Source organism: Sciurus carolinensis, chromosome 2, assembly GCF_902686445.1.
Source record: "Sciurus carolinensis chromosome 2, mSciCar1.2, whole genome shotgun sequence".
Classification (NCBI taxonomy): Eukaryota; Metazoa; Chordata; class Mammalia; order Rodentia; family Sciuridae; genus Sciurus; species Sciurus carolinensis.
The window spans coordinates 198,431,745-198,451,180 of NC_062214.1; the positions used below are offsets into that span (position 1 = coordinate 198,431,745).

At 45.6% G+C, this 19,436-nt stretch overlaps 1 protein-coding gene across 1 annotated transcript in view; it reads left to right on the forward strand.

The window, feature by feature from the left end:
* Positions 1-19,436, forward strand: part of Tdrd9 (tudor domain containing 9) — a 72,199-nt gene that overhangs the window by 33,124 nt on the left and 19,639 nt on the right. The window contains exons 13-29 of the mRNA XM_047539792.1: positions 617-714; positions 1,795-1,926; positions 2,860-3,025; positions 3,108-3,171; positions 3,245-3,308; positions 3,570-3,614; positions 4,381-4,434; positions 7,643-7,759; positions 8,664-8,771; positions 10,715-10,815; positions 13,246-13,419; positions 14,902-15,013; positions 16,022-16,234; positions 16,463-16,552; positions 17,060-17,320; positions 18,184-18,339; positions 19,352-19,422. Coding sequence (XP_047395748.1) covers positions 617-714; positions 1,795-1,926; positions 2,860-3,025; positions 3,108-3,171; positions 3,245-3,308; positions 3,570-3,614; positions 4,381-4,434; positions 7,643-7,759; positions 8,664-8,771; positions 10,715-10,815; positions 13,246-13,419; positions 14,902-15,013; positions 16,022-16,234; positions 16,463-16,552; positions 17,060-17,320; positions 18,184-18,339; positions 19,352-19,422 — 2,026 coding nt within the window. The remainder of the gene's footprint in view (positions 1-616; positions 715-1,794; positions 1,927-2,859; positions 3,026-3,107; positions 3,172-3,244; positions 3,309-3,569; positions 3,615-4,380; positions 4,435-7,642; positions 7,760-8,663; positions 8,772-10,714; positions 10,816-13,245; positions 13,420-14,901; positions 15,014-16,021; positions 16,235-16,462; positions 16,553-17,059; positions 17,321-18,183; positions 18,340-19,351; positions 19,423-19,436) is intronic.

Here is a 19,436-nt window from a genome sequence, read left to right on the forward strand (position 1 = left end):
GTAACAGGTTGTGTCGTGGGCTAGATTTGGTCTGAGCTCCTGGTATGTGTAGCACTCATTCAGTTAGCTTGAAGCAGCCATCTTGACGATGCCTTTGCTGAGATGTTGGGATAGTGGCAGGACCAGCCACAGGCCTGAGTAGCGGGATACAGTCCCCACATCTCTGCAGTGCACACACCCACTGCACTGGGTGAGCACAGTGTCTGTCACCAGTTGCATGACTTTCCTTTAGTGACCTCTGCGTTTCTGTTATTATGAACTGTGTGTTTGCAGGAAGTGAGTGTTATATAAAATGTATTGGCTTCCACTGCATATTGGGCTAAGGTTATCTTCTTTAGAAGCATGCATTGGATTTTGTAATGTTGATCACTGAGTAGAAGTCAGCACTTAATCTTACTCTAATGTATTCTAGGCTTTAGGGTATTCTTTTAGAATAAGTATGTATATACACTTATGAAGCATATACACTAATGTATCCTAAAGTTTTTACTGACCTAGTCTGGGGGAGACGATTAAACTTCCACCTAGTTCAGGTTTGCTGGCTAACTACATGTCTCTTCATGCTGATGTTGAAGGGGTTTGTGCCCGGTGTAGCTGAGCCTCATCTCTCTTTCAGGCCGTGCTGGACGAGTATCTAAGGGGTACTGTTACAGGCTGATACACAAGGATTTCTGGGAGCGCTCCATCCCTGATCACGTTGTTCCTGAGATGTTGGTAATGCGCTTCGTTCATTGTCAGAGTTGACTTTTAATAGAGTTTTACTGAATGGTCTTTGTAATATAATTTTTAGTGTCCTATACTTTTGATTCCAGAAAAATCACTGACTGCTTGTCTTTATTTTTCTTTATTTTTTGTGGCACTGGGATGGAACCCAGGGGTGCTCTGACACTGAGCTACATCCCAGCCCTTTTTATGTCATTTTGAGTCAGGGTCTGGCCAGGTTTCCCAGGCTGGCCTGGAGCTTGCCACCCTCCTGCCTCAGCCTCCTGGGTAGCTGGGATCACAGGGGTGCCCCACCATGCCCTGCTATGCTCTTTAGTCACAAGGTCAGCTTACTATTTATTAAGCACCAGACTCTTCAAGGGCCCTTACCAGATTTACATCTTAATGAGGAGAGGAGGTTTCTGGGTGTCTACTGGCTCTGTAGTGGCATTGTCCTTAAATGCTGCTGTTCCTCTCTTCCTTTTAGAGTGAGTAGTTGCGGATCAGCATTTTTCTTTCTGCTTTTCTCTCTCCTCTTTTTTTTCCCATTCTTTCTCCTATTTCTTGCCCCTCTTTTCACTTCATTTTCTTTTTTCTTCCTTTTTCCTCTCTGTCTTTGTCTCTTTCCTCCTCCTCCTCTTCTCTTTTTCCTTCTCTCTCACCCTTTTCTTTCTTTTTTTTCTCTCCTTTATCAAGAACAGAAGTTTATTTTGCTCACAGTTCTGGAAGCTGAGAGTCCTGGATTAACCCTCTCCATCTTGCTCTGCCTCAGGTGAGGGTCTCCTTGACTGAAGCACATCATGGCAGGGCCTCATAGTGAGAACACAAGGACAGAGACCTTATTGAGGGAGAGGAAGCCAGAGACCTAGGAGGGCCACCATCTCTGGATAACTGACAGTCCCATGAGAAGAACGCTCTTGACTTCTGGTCAGGGCTCTGGTGACCTCACTGCTTTGCTTAGGCTCCACTGTTTCTGTTTCACGCTTTTCTTTCTTGATTTTGTTTTTCCTGCTTCCCGTTTCTAGAATACTAGTCATGTGAATAGGTTCATCTAGTTGTCTTATCTCTGAATCTGACTTGTGCTCATTTCAGCGCTGTCCATTGGGAAGCACAATATTGAAAGTGAAGTTGCTTGGCATGGGTGAACCCAGAGCTCTCCTGGCAACCGCCCTTTCTCCACCTAGCCTGAGTGACATCGAGCGTACCATCCTTCTACTAAAGGAGGTAGGGCTTTCTGGAGTTTATTAGTGGTGGAGAAAGCTAAGATTTTCTTTTTATTGCTGGGGAACTTTAATTTCATAATCTTTAAGGTATTTGGCTGTTGTAAATGCTCAACATAAGCTTGGAATGACTGACAAGTGACGCCATGTTCTGGGGCCATGGTTTAGACTGGCTCTGTGGGTGGTCTTGCTTAACAGCACCACCTGTCCTGCTAACCTCTGCCCTGATCCCCAGCACCCCCTTACTTGCTGTATGGTTGATGGGGTGAGAAACGTCTGTAGACCTCTCTCCTGCTGCCCCCGGTGGGCCTGCCCCTTGCTCTCCCCCTGGTTTTGTTCCGTTCCTTAGCCCATCCCTCGGCCTGGTACTGGTGACCTTGCCCTTCTTACTTTGAGCTCCACAGACCACTCCTGACTCACACTCTGCTTTTGGAGCTTGCAACCCCCGGCCTTGGGGCCAGCTGTGTCCTTGTCTAAACCTTGTGTGCTTGGCTGGGGACGCTCTGCTTCTGACCCTTGGGGTTGAGGAGCACGTGCCTGTGTTTTACCCTTAGCTGTGGTAGCTGCTTGGGTTTCTGCAAACTGAGGAGATTTTGTTCATGCGTATTTAACAGGTGTCTATGGTACACTGTGTGCTGTGGCTGATGAACCCTTTATTCAGTATTTGTTAGGTTGTGAACTAAGTAGACTTTGGTGGGAGTCCTTGAGTGTTACCTCCAAATATCGTACGTTTTAAATGAAATAATAAAAGTCAAAGTTTCAAGAGAAAATTTAAAGATTTTTGGAGCATCAGTCTTTCATATGTTGACTTAAATATCTTTTAGAACCTTGTTGACCAAAATTAAAGTCTTCCTTTCCTGTTTTGCACTTTCTGCCAAAGGGTGAAAAGGTGTGAATGCACCTGTGCTTGCTAATAGCACTGATTTATTTTGTAAAGGTTGGCGCGCTTGCCGTTAGTGGGCAGAGAGAAGATGAAAACCCCCATGATGGCGAATTGACCTTCTTAGGAAGGGTGCTAGCGCAGCTCCCTGTCAACCAGCAGCTGGGTAAACTTATAGTGCTGGGCCACGTGTTCGGATGCCTGGATGAGTGTCTGATCATAGGTGAGTGTGAGGAGCAAGCCTGGGGGCAATTCTTTGGTGCCACACTCTAACGGTCTTCATTGTCTGTATCTTCTCTTGTTAGCTGCAGCTCTTTCGCTGAAGAATTTTTTTGCGATGCCTTTTCGGCAGCACCTTGATGGATATAGGTATTTAACATTCATATTGTAAGGAGTCACCTGGTCTTAATGGTGTTGAGTGACACTTGTTGTCTGTCTGCAGGAACAAAGTGAACTTCTCTGGCAGCAGCAAGAGTGACTGCCTTGCCCTTGTGGAGGCCTTCAAGGTGAGTCCCTGTGCTGGCCTGGGGAGGTGGTGCCACAGACTACCAGTGTGTCCACACCATGGATGCAGGGGCAGAGGGGGTGTCCAGCATTCAGTAGCCAGCTGCTGGAGGAAGGGCGGTGGGGGCAGGAGGCCAGTGTCATGAAGGTAATTGAAAAGATTCCATTTGCAAATTTCTGTGGTCACACATTGTTGAAATTGGAATTTTAAGACATCTGGTAGCCAATAAATTGTTCTGAAACTGTGGATCATTGACTTATAGACATGGCAAGCTTGCAGACAGCGTGGAGAGCTGCGGCATCCCAAGGTTGGTCACGCTTCCTTCTGTTTCCTCGTGGTGGCATGAGTGACAAGGTTCCCTGAGGGCTCTGCGTGCCTGCGTAGTCACTGCTCAGGAGCTGTGGACAGTTGTCCTGTGCTGCCCTCTGGGAGGGGCAGGCTGTGATCCTAAGTGGCCAGATCCTTTTGCAGGTGCCCCTGGCGTTAGTCACTGGGCAGGGAGCTGTTCATCCTGTAGAGTACAGAACTGCTCGAGCCACAGCTCCACGGGCACTGGTCTTCCTGCCAGTTTGGGATCAATAACCCTGTAGCCTTTGCTGTTTTCAGCTAAGTTTAGATAATGGGCTTAGGAGGAATTTAATCTGGTTGCTTGTATTTTATTTCTTCTAATTTGGTCAAATTTTTTCTTCTTCTAAACTAGTTAGGCTTTAGAGACCTTGGCAGGGCTGTGTAGATTTGCTGTGCCTAAGTGGGAACATCCCCCAAGCATGCAGGCTGCACTAGGAAGCTGCCTTCTGCACACTCAGCCATGTTGCCTGCCTTGATGTTGTGCCATCAGCCAGTTGTCTTTCCCAAGCTAGTCAGTATTTCTGCCTTTAATGCTTGGGACAGGTGAACCATCCCTGTGTGATGCTCAGTGTGGAGTTAGAAGCCCTGCAGGGTGTACACTGTGGTTGCCCTAATGCACCATTGGTGCTCAGTTGCTCACATGCTGAGACTTCTGTATATAGTAGCCAAATTCAACTGGAATTTATTACCTTGATGTTGAATATTATGCTTTCATGTATTTAAAGGATGAACTTGACTGGGGACGGCTAAATTATATTCAGATCAAGAGAATCAGAGAGGTAAGTAGTACTTTGACGAAATGAATGCAGGTAAAACTGGCCTAGCAAATGTTCGCTGAGCACTGAGAACTCTCAGGGTGGTCCTGAATCCTCTGAGAGACTTCTCTGCCCGTCCCACCTCCAGCAGGGCTGCCTTGGTGGCTTCATCCAGACATAGCAGTGGCCTGGGCTCCTGACCAGGACTCCCCCATGGTTGGTTTAAGAGGAGTAGATGTGCTGGACATGGTGGCGCATGCCTGGAATCCCAGGAGCTCGGGAGGATCATGAGTTCAAAGCCAGCCTCAGCAAATTAGTGAGACCCTAACCAACTTAGTGAGACCCTGTTTCTAAATGAAATACAGAAATGGGCTGGCGATGTGACTCAGTGATCAAGTGTCCCTGAGTTCAATCTGCAGTACCAAAAAAAAAAAAAAGGAGTAGATGTGCAGTCTTGTCAGGCGTCCTTTCAGAATTGTCAGGATGGCATGTGGTCTCTTTGTTGTTCACTGACCGATGTGACTGAAAGAACTCTGGCTTCTTCTGTCCACTGTCCCTGGGTCCTGGTTGCCTGCTTCCTCCTGTGAGATGTCCTTGTGCCACTGGCCTGTGGCGTGTGTGTAGGTGTGCATGTGTGGGGCTGCTCGTGCAGGCACAGTGGGAGTGGATCTTGCTGTTAGGTTTTCATCCCCTTGCAGTATGAGCGTCTTCCATGCCCAGGGACGGCTTCAGGGACTGGGGTGAAAACCAGAACACACCCATAAAAGCCTCTGGCACCGATGCCTTTTTCAGAGAGAGGTTTTTTAAAAACAGTATTTTCAGTTTCCCTGGTAACTGCTGATTCTGTCTGGTTTCTAACTCTTGGAGATATTCCTGATGAATCATATTTTTCGTTCAAGTATTCATTTTATCTAGATCTTCAAATTTATTGTTCTTTATTTGTAAATAATATAATTATTTCTTATACAATATAATATAATTCTTATATTTCTTATATAATTTAAAACTTGTGTACAGTGGTAACAACTTTATTGTTCTGAATATTGTGTGTCTTGTGCACTTTCTTTCTTGTCTGTTGAGGGATTCCCAGGCCCACCCTCAGTGTCAGGGATTCACTTAAAGGACTTAGATTACTGTCCTGCTGCCCTGTGGGGTTTATTACAGACAGAGTAGTCAAATTAAAACCACAAAGGGAAGAGGCACATCTGGAGGAGCCCAGGAGAGCCCAGACACAGGCTTCTAGGCATCCCCTCCCTGTGGGGTCTGAGGACAGTGATCAGTTCTCCTAGTAGCAATACATGACAACAGGTGTGAAGTATTGCCAACCAGGGACACTCCCCTGAGCCTTGGTGTCCAGGGTTCATACTGAGGATGGGCTGTGTAGGCTAGGAGTGCCCACTGCTGACCTTGATTCCAGTCTTTGGCTCCCCCAGAGGTTGGACTGATGCCTTGCGGCCCCCAGCCCCACCAGGTATAAGTTTATCCCAGCATGACCTTATCATGACTTACCGTGATAAGTTCAGATACCCTGTAAGCAGACACTCTGACCAGGCAGGGTGGTCCCCAGGGCTTACCCATTACCCCCTGGAGCCAGGCCAGGGTCAAACTTTGACCCTGCAGGGTGTGGAAAACGCAGGCCTGCAGAGTTAGCTTTTCACGGCACAGCTTGCGGGGTGGTTAGTCTGTTAGTGTTCCCAGGGAAGCTGACTCTTGGTTTGAGTTGTCAGTTTTGCTGTGTTTTGGGGGGGAGGGGATGGGAAGGTGGAGGATTCTAATGATGTTTTTACTTTGTTCCTATTAATTCTCTTGTGTCTCTTGATTTACTTTTTTAGTCTTCTGAAGATGAATATTTAATTCATTAATATTTTCTAGTTAAGAACTTTTAAAGCTGTGAATCTGATTGTGAGCACAGGTTTGACCACATCACACTGTTCCTGTTCAGAATTTCTCGAGGGCTCTCCTCTTGAACTCAGCTCTTTAGAAGAGTTTTGGATAGTTCCAAGGTAGAAAAAAAAATGTTGTTAGGGATCTTTATGTTAATTTCTGATTTTATTGCGCTTTAGTAAGAGGAAGTGGCTGTCATCATTTTAGGCTGATTTCCAGTTGACTGGCGTGTGTGTGATAGCAGTCCTGTGAGAGATGTCAGGCTGGCATCTGGACATGCTCCCCCTTGTGGCCCAGGGCTGTTGAGTTTTTCCTTCCTCCACGGAGGCAGTGGTTTCAGATTTTTTTCTGTCCTTTAAATGTTTCTTCTCTTTTTCCTCTTTTTTTTTTTTTTTCGTGCTGGGGGTTGAACCTAGAGCCTTGGTCACATCAAGTATACACTCCCTCTAAGCTACCCACAAGCCCCCACCAACCACTTGTAGGGTTTTTCCCTCAGTTGTGTTCACACCTGTTATTTTTTGTTTTCACATTTTGTAACATATTGAGATGATTTTGAGGTGACAGCTGATTGTTCACTGGTATTTGGAGTTGTGTGTTTCTATATATGTACATTTATTTAATTTTTTTAAAAAATGGATTATGCTCTAGGTTTCCAGCTTGTATGACCTATTATTATTTATTTATTTTTTGTACTGGGGATTGAACGCAGAGGCACTTAACCACGGAACCACATCCCCAGCCCTTTTTATTTTTTATTTTGAGACAGGGTCTTGCTCAGTTGCTTAGGGCCTCAGTATTTTGCTGAGACTAGACTCAAACTTGCATGCTCCTGCCTCAGCTTCTGAACCACTAGGATTATAGGCGTGTGCCACCATGCCTGGCTCCATGTGTGTACATTTAAAGTTTGACATTTTGGGTGAAACAGTTTTTATTATAAGTGAATTTTTTTAATCAACACTTTTTTTTTTTTTTTTCTTTTCATTTGGAAGGACTGTTTGGCTCTTGGTCAGCTGTCTTGTTTCTAATCACAAAAGCAGAGCAGACTCATGGCAGAGGTTGGGGAAGCACTTGAATGATTTCAGGGGTGTGGACACTCTCAGGCGAGGCACTCGTGTGTGCTGGTTTGGGTCAGCTGTCCGTGTGCACTAGCTGAGGTGGAGGTGCAGGCAGTTTCCTGGTTTCCTATTAGTGTCGTATTGAGTGTCTCATGCTTGTGGGATGCCTCGTGCAGCTGCAGTGTCTCACCCTGTGGGCACTGGTGCGTTCCCGTTGTGCACTTTTTTCTTGCTGTTTCCTGCTCTGAAGAGCATGCATATGTGAGACACTGGATTTCAATGTGTTTCCTCAGGTGGCTGAATTGTATGAAGAACTGAAAAACAGAATCTCCCAGTTCAATATGTATGTGGATCCTCGGCGGCCCATCTTAGACCAAGAATATCCACATAAGCAGCGCTTCATCCTGCAGGTGTGCTGGGTCTTCCTGCTTGCTTGGGCTTGGTTGAGCAGGTGCTGTCTCCTGCTCTCAGTACTCCTGAGCCGAGCTTCAGAGACTTCAGGTCACGTGTTACAGAATGGGAACTGGGAGCCACTCTTACCTTTTCTTATTTTGCCCTTCCTGGCTCTGGGTTCACAACCCAGACCTGCGTCTTTCAAGGTTTGTTTCTGTGGAACACCAGCTGTCACCACTGAGTCTGCAGTGGCTTCAGAAAGTGAGTGTGCCCTTGATATTGTTGGCACAGGGAGTTTTCTTTTACCCTGAAGAGACAACTCCCAAGGCCATGGGATCAGATGACTTGCTGTGGGCTTGAACCTTCCCTGTAGGGAAGTGTGTCCTGGCAGGTGGAGGGTGCTTCTGCTGTGGACTTTCAGAGGAGCACTGGCTAATGCATACAGCCTTGGTTGCAACTGGCTCGCTGCGGGTGGGAACGTTCTTCTGGATGTAAAGGTACCATGAGGTGGGAGAGTCTTCTGTGGGTGTCTTTACTGAAGGGACACTTTGCAGAGCGCCTTTTAAAGGTATTAGAGGCCAGCCTGCTGCTGTCAGCCAGGTGTCCAGATGGAAGGCTGGAAGTCTCATCTGCACACCTGGGAGAGTGGAATTCAGTGTGGCTGGGGCTGTGTGTGGTGACTGTCTGTGCTCGACTGCCTCCCTTCCCAGCAGTGTTCTGGGAAGTGCCTTGGCTCCTTTGAAGAAAGGGTGAGTGGAGTGCATCTGTTGTGGGGAAATAACCAGCAATAACCTGTTCTTGCAAATGATACCTGTCTTTTGCATGTTGGGTGGCCCAGCAGTGCTGGGGTGAGATTAGAATACTGGTGAGAATAACTGATAAAATGTGCAGTTTTTTCAAGAAAATGAGCTTCTCTTTCAGGTGGTATTGGCAGGTGCTTTTTATCCAAATTACTTTACTTTTGGACAGCCGGATGAGGAGATGGCAGTAAGAGAGCTGGCGGGCAAAGACCCAAAGACGACCATTGTGGTAGGTACAGAGAATAACGGCTGTCCCCAGAGTGTAGACTGAATCACTGGTTTCTAGCTGGAATTGCCTTTTGGTTGTGGACAGTGCAGAACAAGAGCCTTTCCAGTTGTTTCTGTTCTTGAAGCTGCTGTGTGGATTTTCACCTAGAGTGAACATTAGCCTTGTTTGACCTTTAGGATACTTCTCCTGGTTCCCTGGTCTCTTCTTCCTTTTTGACAGACCTGGCCTTGCAAGAAGGCCTGGAGAATTTACATGTTCATGGCAAATGGTGATTTGATCATGAGCTGTTCGGAAGGATTTAAGGCACTTCTCCAAAAATTTAAGAACATTTTAATTAGCAACTTAATCTGTACAAAATAAAATATTGGTTAGTAGCTTAGTACTGTGAATCCCCGGACTTGGATGCCCAACAGAGAGACTTAGGAGTGTACATTTTACTTACTTAGTTTTAAATTCAGATTTGACGCCCTCTCAAAGTCTGAGCTAGAATGTATAGCCTAGAAATCAACATTTACATAACATGCACTGTGGGTGAGTCCAGCTCTCAGCCACAGGCACTGACCATTGAATCAGCACTGTGGACTGTTTGTTTGCACCCCAGCAGCATGGTGATGCACAGCTGGAGTGAGGTGCAGGAGAACTGACTTCACTGGGCTCCTTGCTTGGTGTGTGCCGGGGGCTGGACACGGGGTGTAAAGCACTTGGTGACTTTAACTCTGGCAAAGAGCAAGTGCACGGCCACTGTCTGCTTTGGTTCTGGGCATTACTGTGGCACTAGGCTGTTGTTGCTAAGGAAATGAAGACAAGAGAAGGGCCACATTCTCAGAGCATGGCAAACATCTGTCTGAGGAGCTGCAATGAGGAGGCAGGTGTTGGGTGCTGCGAGCTGAGGAGGTTTCTCTGCAGGCAGTCATTAGCTGACAAGCTGTCAAGGACCAGGGCTCTTGTCTCGTCGGACTGACCGACGTCTTCTGTTGGTTTCCTCTCTCCCCATGTCCCTTGTCCCCTCTGTGGTATTCTTCCTTTGGCTCTGTACTCTGGATGGGCCCTAGGGATAGGACCCTACCTTCGACGCTTCCTCCTGTCACCAGGCAGCCTTACTCCCCATGCACTCTGGGGGCCAGAAATGACTAACTGTGCATGATAGAAGCTCCTTCATATCTGGCTCTTCTTAGCTCCTCTGTAAGAAGCCTGTGCTAAGTACTTTGAATTCTTTCTTCCCTGAGCCTCACCCTAACACTTGGAGTTGAGGATCTGCCCTAATTTGATGAAGTGGTCATTCCATAACTTGCCAAGGAGACACGCAGCTTCAGGGAAGGATGAAATGGGACAGTGTGGCCTGAGCCATGCCCTCCCTTGCCTGCTGCCTTCTGCAACTGGTGTGGGCTTGAGATCAGAAGGGCTTGGCTGCTGAGCAAGGGCCCTACAGGGAGCCAGAGCTTGGAACGTGACTGGTCCTGCTATGTGCAGAGGGTGTGAAATGTGGCAGAACCCTGCAGCAACTTGGTTCCTTTGAGAGCCTGCTTCTGGCTGCTGTGATGAGAGGTCGCCCTGCTTTCATTAGTACCACGTTTTTCTTTTGCTAGGTTCCCCTTTTTCCTTGTGTAGAAATATGTTTTTAAAAAGATGTGTTTAGCTTGATTATTTTAAGGTAAAATAAAATAGAAGTAAACCAATGTTAATTTTGCTATATTAGACTGACCTATTTTTATAGTGAAAAATTAGCCTTTAATATATTTTGTTATATAAACTTGGTTATAACTTAAGAATCATGTTAGGTAACTAACTGTCACTCCGTAGCATATCCACCATGGGCGAAGGTGGTGCCTGCATCTGTGAGCTAAGAGATGAGCAGCAGCTTGATACTGCCAGCCTGGTGATGGCCTGCTCCATCAGCCCTTACATGACAGCTCTAACCTCTCCTGTGGTGTTGTGTCTTACAGTTGAAGCACATTCCTCCCTACGGATTTCTTTACTATAAACAGCTGCAGTCTCTGTTTAGACAGTGTGGTCAAGTCAAATCCATCGTATTTGATGGCACAAAGTAAGTAGCGTGTTTTTGTAATCAGCTGCAATTGTGAGGAAGGTGTGACGTTCTAAGTGTTCAAATTTCATGTGCTCATGGACGTGGGATCTTTTTGGGGCTGCTGCAGGTGGCTCTTGAAATGCAGCTTTGCTCCATCTCATCAGAAGGGTTCATCATTTCTCTCAACTGAGAGGGCTTCTACAGGGAGCACGCTGGGGTCTGCTGAAACACAAACGGGGGTCTCTGGCACAGTGGGCTTCTCTGCAGGTGCCTCTCACTCTAGTGCCTTGTCCCCAAATTTTCATGGAAGGTCACTATTCTATTATTTTATAGCCATGAGGACACCCTGAACAGAGTTTATTTAGAAAAATCTGATCTGAATAATCTTGATAGTCACTGCAGAAGCTCAGATTATTTGGCCCTATTTTATCAGGAGTTGGAAATGAATGATTGAGGGAGCATGACTGGGAGTTTTTATTTTCAATAGGAAATGCTTATATGCAAAAATACTGCTTACAGTTCTTAAAGTCATTAAGTTTTTAAAGTCAGAAGTGTTCTTCCAGTGTTGTGTCAGTGTTTTAAAATTTTTATTTAATTGGACAAAGGTAGTTAATAAGAACACTTTTTCCTTGACTAACATCCTGCTAACTTGGGTTGAACATATTAAATCCATTTTCAGTTTGGATTACTTCCCTCCAGCATTTTAAGTGCCATTTTTGTGATTAACATATAGATTTTTTTGTAGGCCTATGAATGCTTCCTGAGGCAAATTCATAACCCTAACAAACAGAACCTTTTTAAGTACATTTAACAGTCTTACAGACTTAATGAATTGAACTTAGGGTGTTGGAAGACCTTGTGCGTAGGCCCAGGTGGGGGTAGTGACCATCTGGGTGGGCGTTGGAGAGTGTGAGACAAGACTTCAGGCAGGCGAAGGTGGTGGAGGAGCAGGAGTGAATTAGGATCAAGTGACTGTGGAGAGCACAGGACTGATCAGACTTGTGTGGTGGCTTTCTTGGCAGAAACTGGTGTCACGTGGTGTGTGATGGGGTGGGAGGGTCAAGCTGGTCTTTTGTCACAGACTGACAAGTATGAACATGAAAAGATGGGCACTTGGAAACCACCATGGGTCCTGCTCTGAGCTGTATTTTGGAGCTTCACTTGGGATACATGGAGGCAGATGAAGACAGGAGAGGAAGCAGACTGGAGACTGAAGGGGCCATAAAAGAGGCAGTGACGGGGCCTGCCCAGTGCATTTGAAATGAAGAGAGGTGGTAAGTGGTAGCTCTTAGACTTGTAGGTGGTTGCTTGTGGAGGAGCCTCAGGTTTGGGCTTGGATGTTGAGGGCACTGGCTGTAGCACTGAGGTCAGGGAAGCAGGGTGGGTTGGGGGGCCAGGACCGTGGGATATGGGGAGTATGCAGGCACATGGAAGTGTCAGGATGGAGGTGCTCCTGGAGGGTTAGTGGCTTGGAAATGTGGTCTGGAGCTTAAAAGAAATGATTTCTAAAGTGGGACTTGGGAGCCTGCTGAAGAAAGGTAATAGAGGCAGATGTGCCTAATTGGGCATTAGGTAGGAGGCGACTGCATGTGTAGTAGGGAGGGGAGGCGGAGGCCCAGGGGCTCCTGAGGAAGACAGAGGGAGAGGAGGACATGCTGGTGTGAGTGGAGGAGGGGCTAGGGATGGCATCAACTTCAGGCTTCAGGATAGCAGGGCGCCCAGGGACAGGCTGCTGCAGGCTAGGCATCTCAGTCACATGCCCACTGATGTTCTGGTTGGCTCAGCGTCCTTCCTCAGCGCCCAGGAGGACACAGGTTCGTGGCAGCCCACCATGCACTGACGTGGTGGGAGGGGCCATTTGATGCTTTGGTGGGCATCGCAGCATTCATAGCACAGTGTGAACTTGCAGCAGGGAGTGGCTGGCAGGTCCCTTTGCTTTATGCTTGGTTCTTGTCCCTCCAGGGAAAGGGATGAACTAGGATCCCAAAACACATGAGGGGCTATGGGGGCGGGCTATTCGTCAATATCACAGGGTAATAATTAGTGGTTTTTAAAGGTGAACCACTGAATTCTCTGAGCTTTGTACCTGGGTGGTTTTTTGAATCTGTGTTTTATTTTGTAATAGTTAAAAAAAAAAAAAAAAAGCAAACCTGTCATTCTGTTGTCATGATGAAAATTAAGATTTCTTGGCTGAAACATTCTTGCATTATATTGTACAAGAATAACACCTGGTTTCAGTGTAATGACTTATCATTGTAACTTTTATTTCCCCTACTGAATAAATTTTCTTTAGGTCAATCCAGTACTTCTTATTGGTTAATGAGAACGAAGAGTCACTGGTGTTGGGAGATGTCCAGTGAGAATTTTTACATAATCTCTAGAGAGACTGCATGTAATCCTTTTTCACCAGATGCCTGATGAATTTTTTGCTTTATATTTGGAGAGCAGAGCCTTTGTGGAGTTCTCACGGAATCCAACGGAGAGATTCAAAACCCTTCCTGCAGTGTACATGGCAGTTAAGATGTCCCAGTTGAAAGTGTCGCTGGAGCTTAGCGTTCATGCTGCTGAGGAGATCGAAGGAAAGGTGCAAGGAGGGCCGGTGTCAAAACTCAGGAACACGAGGTATTTCTCAAAGCCTGTGCATGTGTGCAGCACCCAGATAATGTGTTCCCAGGGCTGCAGTCTAGCTTTAACTTGTGCTGCAGGTACGGTCGAACCCTGGTTCCATCACTTCCTTGTGTGTGCTTGGGCCTCTGTGTTTTTCATGTTTAAAAGGTATGACACCATCATATAAGGCTTTGAGTTTAAATAATAGAGATTGATCCTGATGCTAATTTGCTTTCTTCCTCCTTAGGAAGTACACATCTTCCTTGTGACGGTTCTTTTTTAAGCAAAGTGGAATTTTCTTTGTTCTGGTGGAGAGAGGGTGGGACACAGTGGAGGTGCAATTGGGAGCACCTGTTGCTTGTGAAGTGCCAGCCGTCAGTGGCTTTCTTCCCTCCAGCCTTACATCTGTTATCTCAGAGTTCTTAAAACTGCCTCTAGTGTTTGCAACAGGTTCCTTGCCACTTGGGCAGGAAGTCTCACTTGCCACTTCATGTCCCAGATCTTTGTCATTCACTGTCCTATTGCTCTAAGTGATGAGTGGCTTGTCTTGACTTCAAGCATGGATTCTTAGCTTCCTAAAGTCAAAACCACTTCTGCAATCAAAAGGTAGGAACCATAGCAGGTCCTACTTAGATTTAGAATTTATACCCTTGAAATGAGAGATATTCTATAAGAGTCTTGACTTCTGGAATATATTTCCAGAGGGTAGTACATAATTACTAGGGCATGGCCCCCTTCCAGGGCAGTTCAGAAGCCACCAGAAATTCACTTCTGCAGTGAGATCAAACTCAGACCTCTGGCAGTATCAGTCAACTTTCCATCCCTCTGACAAGTGCCTGAGGCACCTTCCAAAAGGAAAAGTTTATTTTGGCTCATAGTTTCATCCACAGTTGCTTGGCCCTGTTTATGGCTTTGGGGATGTAGTACACCATGGCAGGAGGTCATATATAGGAGCCCACTCACCTCATGGTTTCTAGGAAGACAGCAACAGGAAGGACCGTGATCTAGGCGTCCCTTTAAGGGCATGCCCTCAGTGACCTAAATTCCTCCCACTAGACCCCACTTCCTAGAGGTTCCACCTCAAGCCTTTAGGACATGGACCTTTGAGGGACATTCAGGATTCAAATTATAAGTCAGGCATGGTGGCACAGCCTGTAACCCCAGTGACTCAGGAGGCTGAGGCAGGAGGAATGCAAGTTGAAGGCCAGCTTGGACAACTTAGTGACACCCTGTCTCAAAAACAAAAAACAAACAAAAAACAAACAAACAAAAAAACACCAAACATCAAAGGGGCCAGGGATATAGCTCACTGGTAGAGCACCCCTGGGCTCTATCCCCAATACCCGCTGCCAAGATCAAAACTATAGTGCTGGCTTAGATATTTTTTAAAAATGTTCTTTTCTTGTAGAAATATAAGGATAGGTGAAGTGATAACATAGTAAACATTTTGAGGGACACTTGATTTTTATGTCTTTTTACAAAACGTGTGTTGCGTAGGGTGAATGTGGACTTCCAGAAGCAGACAGTGGACCCCATGCAAGTCTCTTTCAGCACCCTGGACAGGTCCCAGACTGTGGCAGATCTACTTCTGACCATTGATGTCACAGAGGTAGGAGTGGCGTGATGAGGTCATGAGAGGGTTTCTTTGCTCAGAACCCGCAGTACCATGTGTATTCAGGGAGTAGCTCACACGCAACTTGTACACTTAATTATCTAGTGACTGGCCAATCTCCAGCTACTTTTCTTGTTAAATTGGAATGTGACTAAGATGGAAAGTGAAGCAACTATTTATTCTAGAATCAAGGTTCCTTTTTAAGATGTCAAGTATTTTTAAAATCCCAAAATAGACATTTAATAAGATACATGTTCAAAATATTAATTGGCATAATGATATGTGCTTGTGTAATTTAGTTTGTATCATAAAATTAGTTGGCAACATTATTATTTAGGTGTATTTTTTGCCTCTTTAAAATAAAATTTCAGTCAGGCATGGTGCACATGCCTGTAATCCCAGTGACTCAGTAGGCTGAGTCAGGAGAAAGAGGCCAGCAATTTAGTAAGACCATGTCTGAGAGAGAGCTCCTGGTTCCAATCCCCAGTACAGCAAAAAATAAATAATAAGTAATAATTTAAAAATCCAGTTAAAATACTTGTATGCTTCCTGGTTTACAATTATACTTCACTGGGAAATTCCATGTGCAAGTCTGGATTCCAGCCAGATAGGAACACTAGTGATCGTGGGCCCTTGTGATCTGTGGCAGCAGTGGTGGACGCCGTGCAGCAGTGTCCTTTAACAGAGATCCACCTTCTGTGGCTCAGCTGGTGGGGTGCACCTGCCCGGCGAGCCTGGGGCACCCATCTGTGGTCGTGGCTTCTCCTCTGGGCGACCTGGAAGCAATGGGTTGCTCCTCTTATGCAGCCTTTCAGAGCCCTGAGTCATTGGGCATGACTCCAAGAGCAGCTGTGTCATCCACATTTCCTTACTGCAGGTGGCTGGAACCCTTCTTTGTTCATCACAGATGTCTGACAAACCCATGGAGTGCACGTGCACCCAAGAGTGGCTGGGAGGTACCTGCCGCCCTTTCCAGGCTTCACCTCTGCCCTCCCTGCTTTCCAGGTGGTGGAAGTGGGCCACTTCTGGGGGTACAGGACTGACGAAAAGAGTGCAGAGCTTCTGAGGAAGCTGACTGCTGAGATGAACCAGCTGGAGTTGGCGCCCCTGCCCACTCATCCACACCCGGACTTGGTCTGCCTCGCGCCCTTTGCAGATTTTGATAAGGAAAACTATTTTAGAGCTCAAATCCTTTATGTTTCTGGAAATTCTGCTGAGGTATGTTTTTCTATAACAAATCACTCAAAGGAAAAGGAGATAAATTTACAAAGTAGTTTATAGAAAATCTGTAGTAATTACAGATGGAAATTAAATAGAAAATCATTACAACTAGAGCAGATTGCTCTGGGATCAGTGATTAGAGAATTAGAGAAGTCCACTGTGTTGCCATTCTCAAGTTGGATGTTGTTGACACTGTATTGGAGTGTTGCTCTCTTTATCTTCTAGGTGTTCTTTGTAGACTATGGCAATAGGTCTCATGTGGACTTACGTCTTCTGATGGAGATTCCCTGTCAGTTTCTCGAGCTTCCATTCCAGGTAAGGTAGGGAAGATTCTGAGTATGAATACTGAGTGCTAGAGGCCCCTGCCCTTCAGCTTATCATAGGACTGCCACAGCCCAGAGTCGGGAAGAGACTTGTGTCACACTAGCCAAACCCGGTTTCCACTCATAAAAGATACAATGCCATAGGTGTTTTTGCTATTATTGTTTTTGGAGTGAATTAATTTATATGGAGGATTTCAAGATTAGTAAAGAAAAACATGTTTGAATTCGGTGGTATATTCTAAGGCTTCTGGTTCTGTTGGCACCAGGCAGAGTTTAAAGGGGGCTAGGACCATGTCCACGCACACCCTTCTTATCCGTGTGAATGCAGTCTCAGAGTTACTCCACACTGCTGCTGTTGGTAAAAGCAAAGCCAAGTTTCTTTGCTGGGAAAGCCTCACTCACTACCTCCCTCGCTGAGATCCAGGCGCAAGGTCACGTGTCTGGGGTGAATGTCGAGCTCATTGATGAAACTGTTTCAGTGTGCATTTGTGTCCTGTAGGCTTTGGAATTCAAGATTTGCAAAATGCGACCCTCGGCGAAGTCTCTTGTTTGTGGCGAACACTGGAGCAGTGGGGCCAGTGGGCGCTTTGCCTCCCTCGTGAGCGGCCGTGCCCTCCTGGTGAAGGTCTTCTCAGTGGTGCACAGTGTCCTGCACGTGGACGTGTACCGCTACTCAGGGGCGCAGGATGTCGTCAACATCAGAGATGTCCTCATCAGAGAGGGCCATGCTGAACTCGCAGAGGAGTCCTACGAATCAAAAGTATGGGCCTTCACTAGCTGGAAAGGGAACAAGGGGCCCTTTCTTCCTTTCTGAGGTCCCGGGGGAGGGATGGGTGGGTGGCATTGCTCTTCATTTGTGGTAGTTTTTAATGTCTTCTAGGTTCCTCTGAGATGAAATCATGGCGGCTGGTTATTATTTTTGTTGGTTTCCTACTCAAGCTATTACTTTTTTTCTTAAAATGAAAATTAGGTTGGAAAACGTTCTAGATTTTTAAAAATGGATTCCAAGAATTATATTCATAATGGAAAGAGTAAAATGTTTCAGTTATTTCAAGCATTTTAAAATTTCTTTCAACTATTTATTTCAAAATCAGTCATAGTTTTTTTTTTTTTTTTTTTTTTTGACTTTAAGGCGTAAGTGGAGAGGCCACTTTTGAGCCTGATGTTTGAGGTCTTTCATTAAACTTATGTAATTTTGCTGGGGTTGAAGGATGCTAGCTAGCGATTGGGAAAGAACAAACAATCTAGCAAAATATTAACAGAATAACTGGTTAAATTCTTTGTTTTTTTCCTTTAACTCGTTTATTTTTGATTGGTACTTTATAGATACACATAAAGGTGGAATTCACTGAAATTCTCTAATCTGTGAAAAACAGAAATGATATTAATATTTGTCATGTAAAACTGGAAATTTGCATGAATACTTCTTTTTAAAAAAGTATTCCGTGATGGCTAAAATGTAGTAAAAGCTTTCTTATTTGTTTGAATTTCAAAATGAATTTGGCAGACACTCCCTATGTCTTAATGACTTATACCTATGAAATATTTTGATTAAGTTGGAATAAGGTGCTTTTAATATGATTTTTTTCCTTCTAACAAAAGAAACTTTTTTGTTTTGTTCAGCAAAGCCACGAAGTTCTCAAGGGTCTCTTTTCCAAATCAGTAGAAAATGTGGTGGATGGGTCTGTTCCCTCTTCTGGGAAGGATGATGAGAAGCACCTGATCCGGATTTTGCTGGAGAGCTTTTCTTCCAATAGATTGGGTGCCCCAAACTGCAAGGTGACGTGCAGGAGCTGTGTCAGTGGTGATCAGGAAGCTGACTGCCATTCTGCACTGTGGGCTGAGGCTGCAGTAGCAGTCCTGGTAGCTTTCTTCCTTGGTTTCCCCACAGAGTCTGGGCAGGGTGCGGAGAGTGCTTCACCTGGTTTCTGTTGTGCTGACCTCCCTCTCTGAAGCAATGCTACTGGTTCTCCGCTGGGAGGAGGCATGTGGTCCTGGCTGCGGCTGCTTTTTTTTAAGTTTTTTTTTTTTTTTTTTTTTTTTTTTTTAAGATGTTGGTAAACTTGTATTTTATTCATTTATTTATGTCTGGTGCTGAGAATTGAACCCAGTGGCTCACATATGCTAGGTAAATGCTCTACTACTGAGCCACAACCCCAGTCTCGTGGTCCTGGCTTCTGAGAGAGCTGCCAAGCTGGGTTTCCAGCTGTTCTTTTTTTTTTTTTTTGGGTGCTGGGGATCGAACCCAGGGCCTTGTGCTTGCAAGGCAAGCACTCTACCGACTGAGCTATCTCCCCAGCCCCTCCAGCTGTTCTTGAGCCCATCTGCTGGGGCTAGAGCTGGTGCTGCCTGTTCTATTTGCAGAGGAGGGCTGGCCAGAAGGTCCCCTCCCCGTTCAGGTTCTCCAGTTTTATTACCCTGGCCTTTGGCCCTGCCTACTCAACCTTGTTGGTCTGCTGCCATCAAACGAACACTTGGGCTGGGGTTGTAGCTCAGTGTAGAATGCTCGCCTAGCACATGTGAGGCACTGAGTTTGATCCTCAGCACCACATTAAAAAATAAACAAAATAAAAGTATTGTGTCCATCTACAACTAAAAATATTTAAAAAAAAAACACTTTTACCAAAATATTTGGAGTGTTTCACACACCATATGTGGGATTGGTTGTGTTTCTTTGAGGCACTGTTTTCCTCACTGAATCTTGAGCATGGCGGAATTGAGATCCTTTTAAAATATGGGCTGAAGTTGGGACTTTTCTTGCTACTGGTCACATTACGTTTTGTGTGTGCAGGCGGTACTCCATGGACCTTTCAACCCTTATGAACTGAAGTGTCACAGTTTGACCAGAATATCCAAGTTCAGGTATGATCAAATTA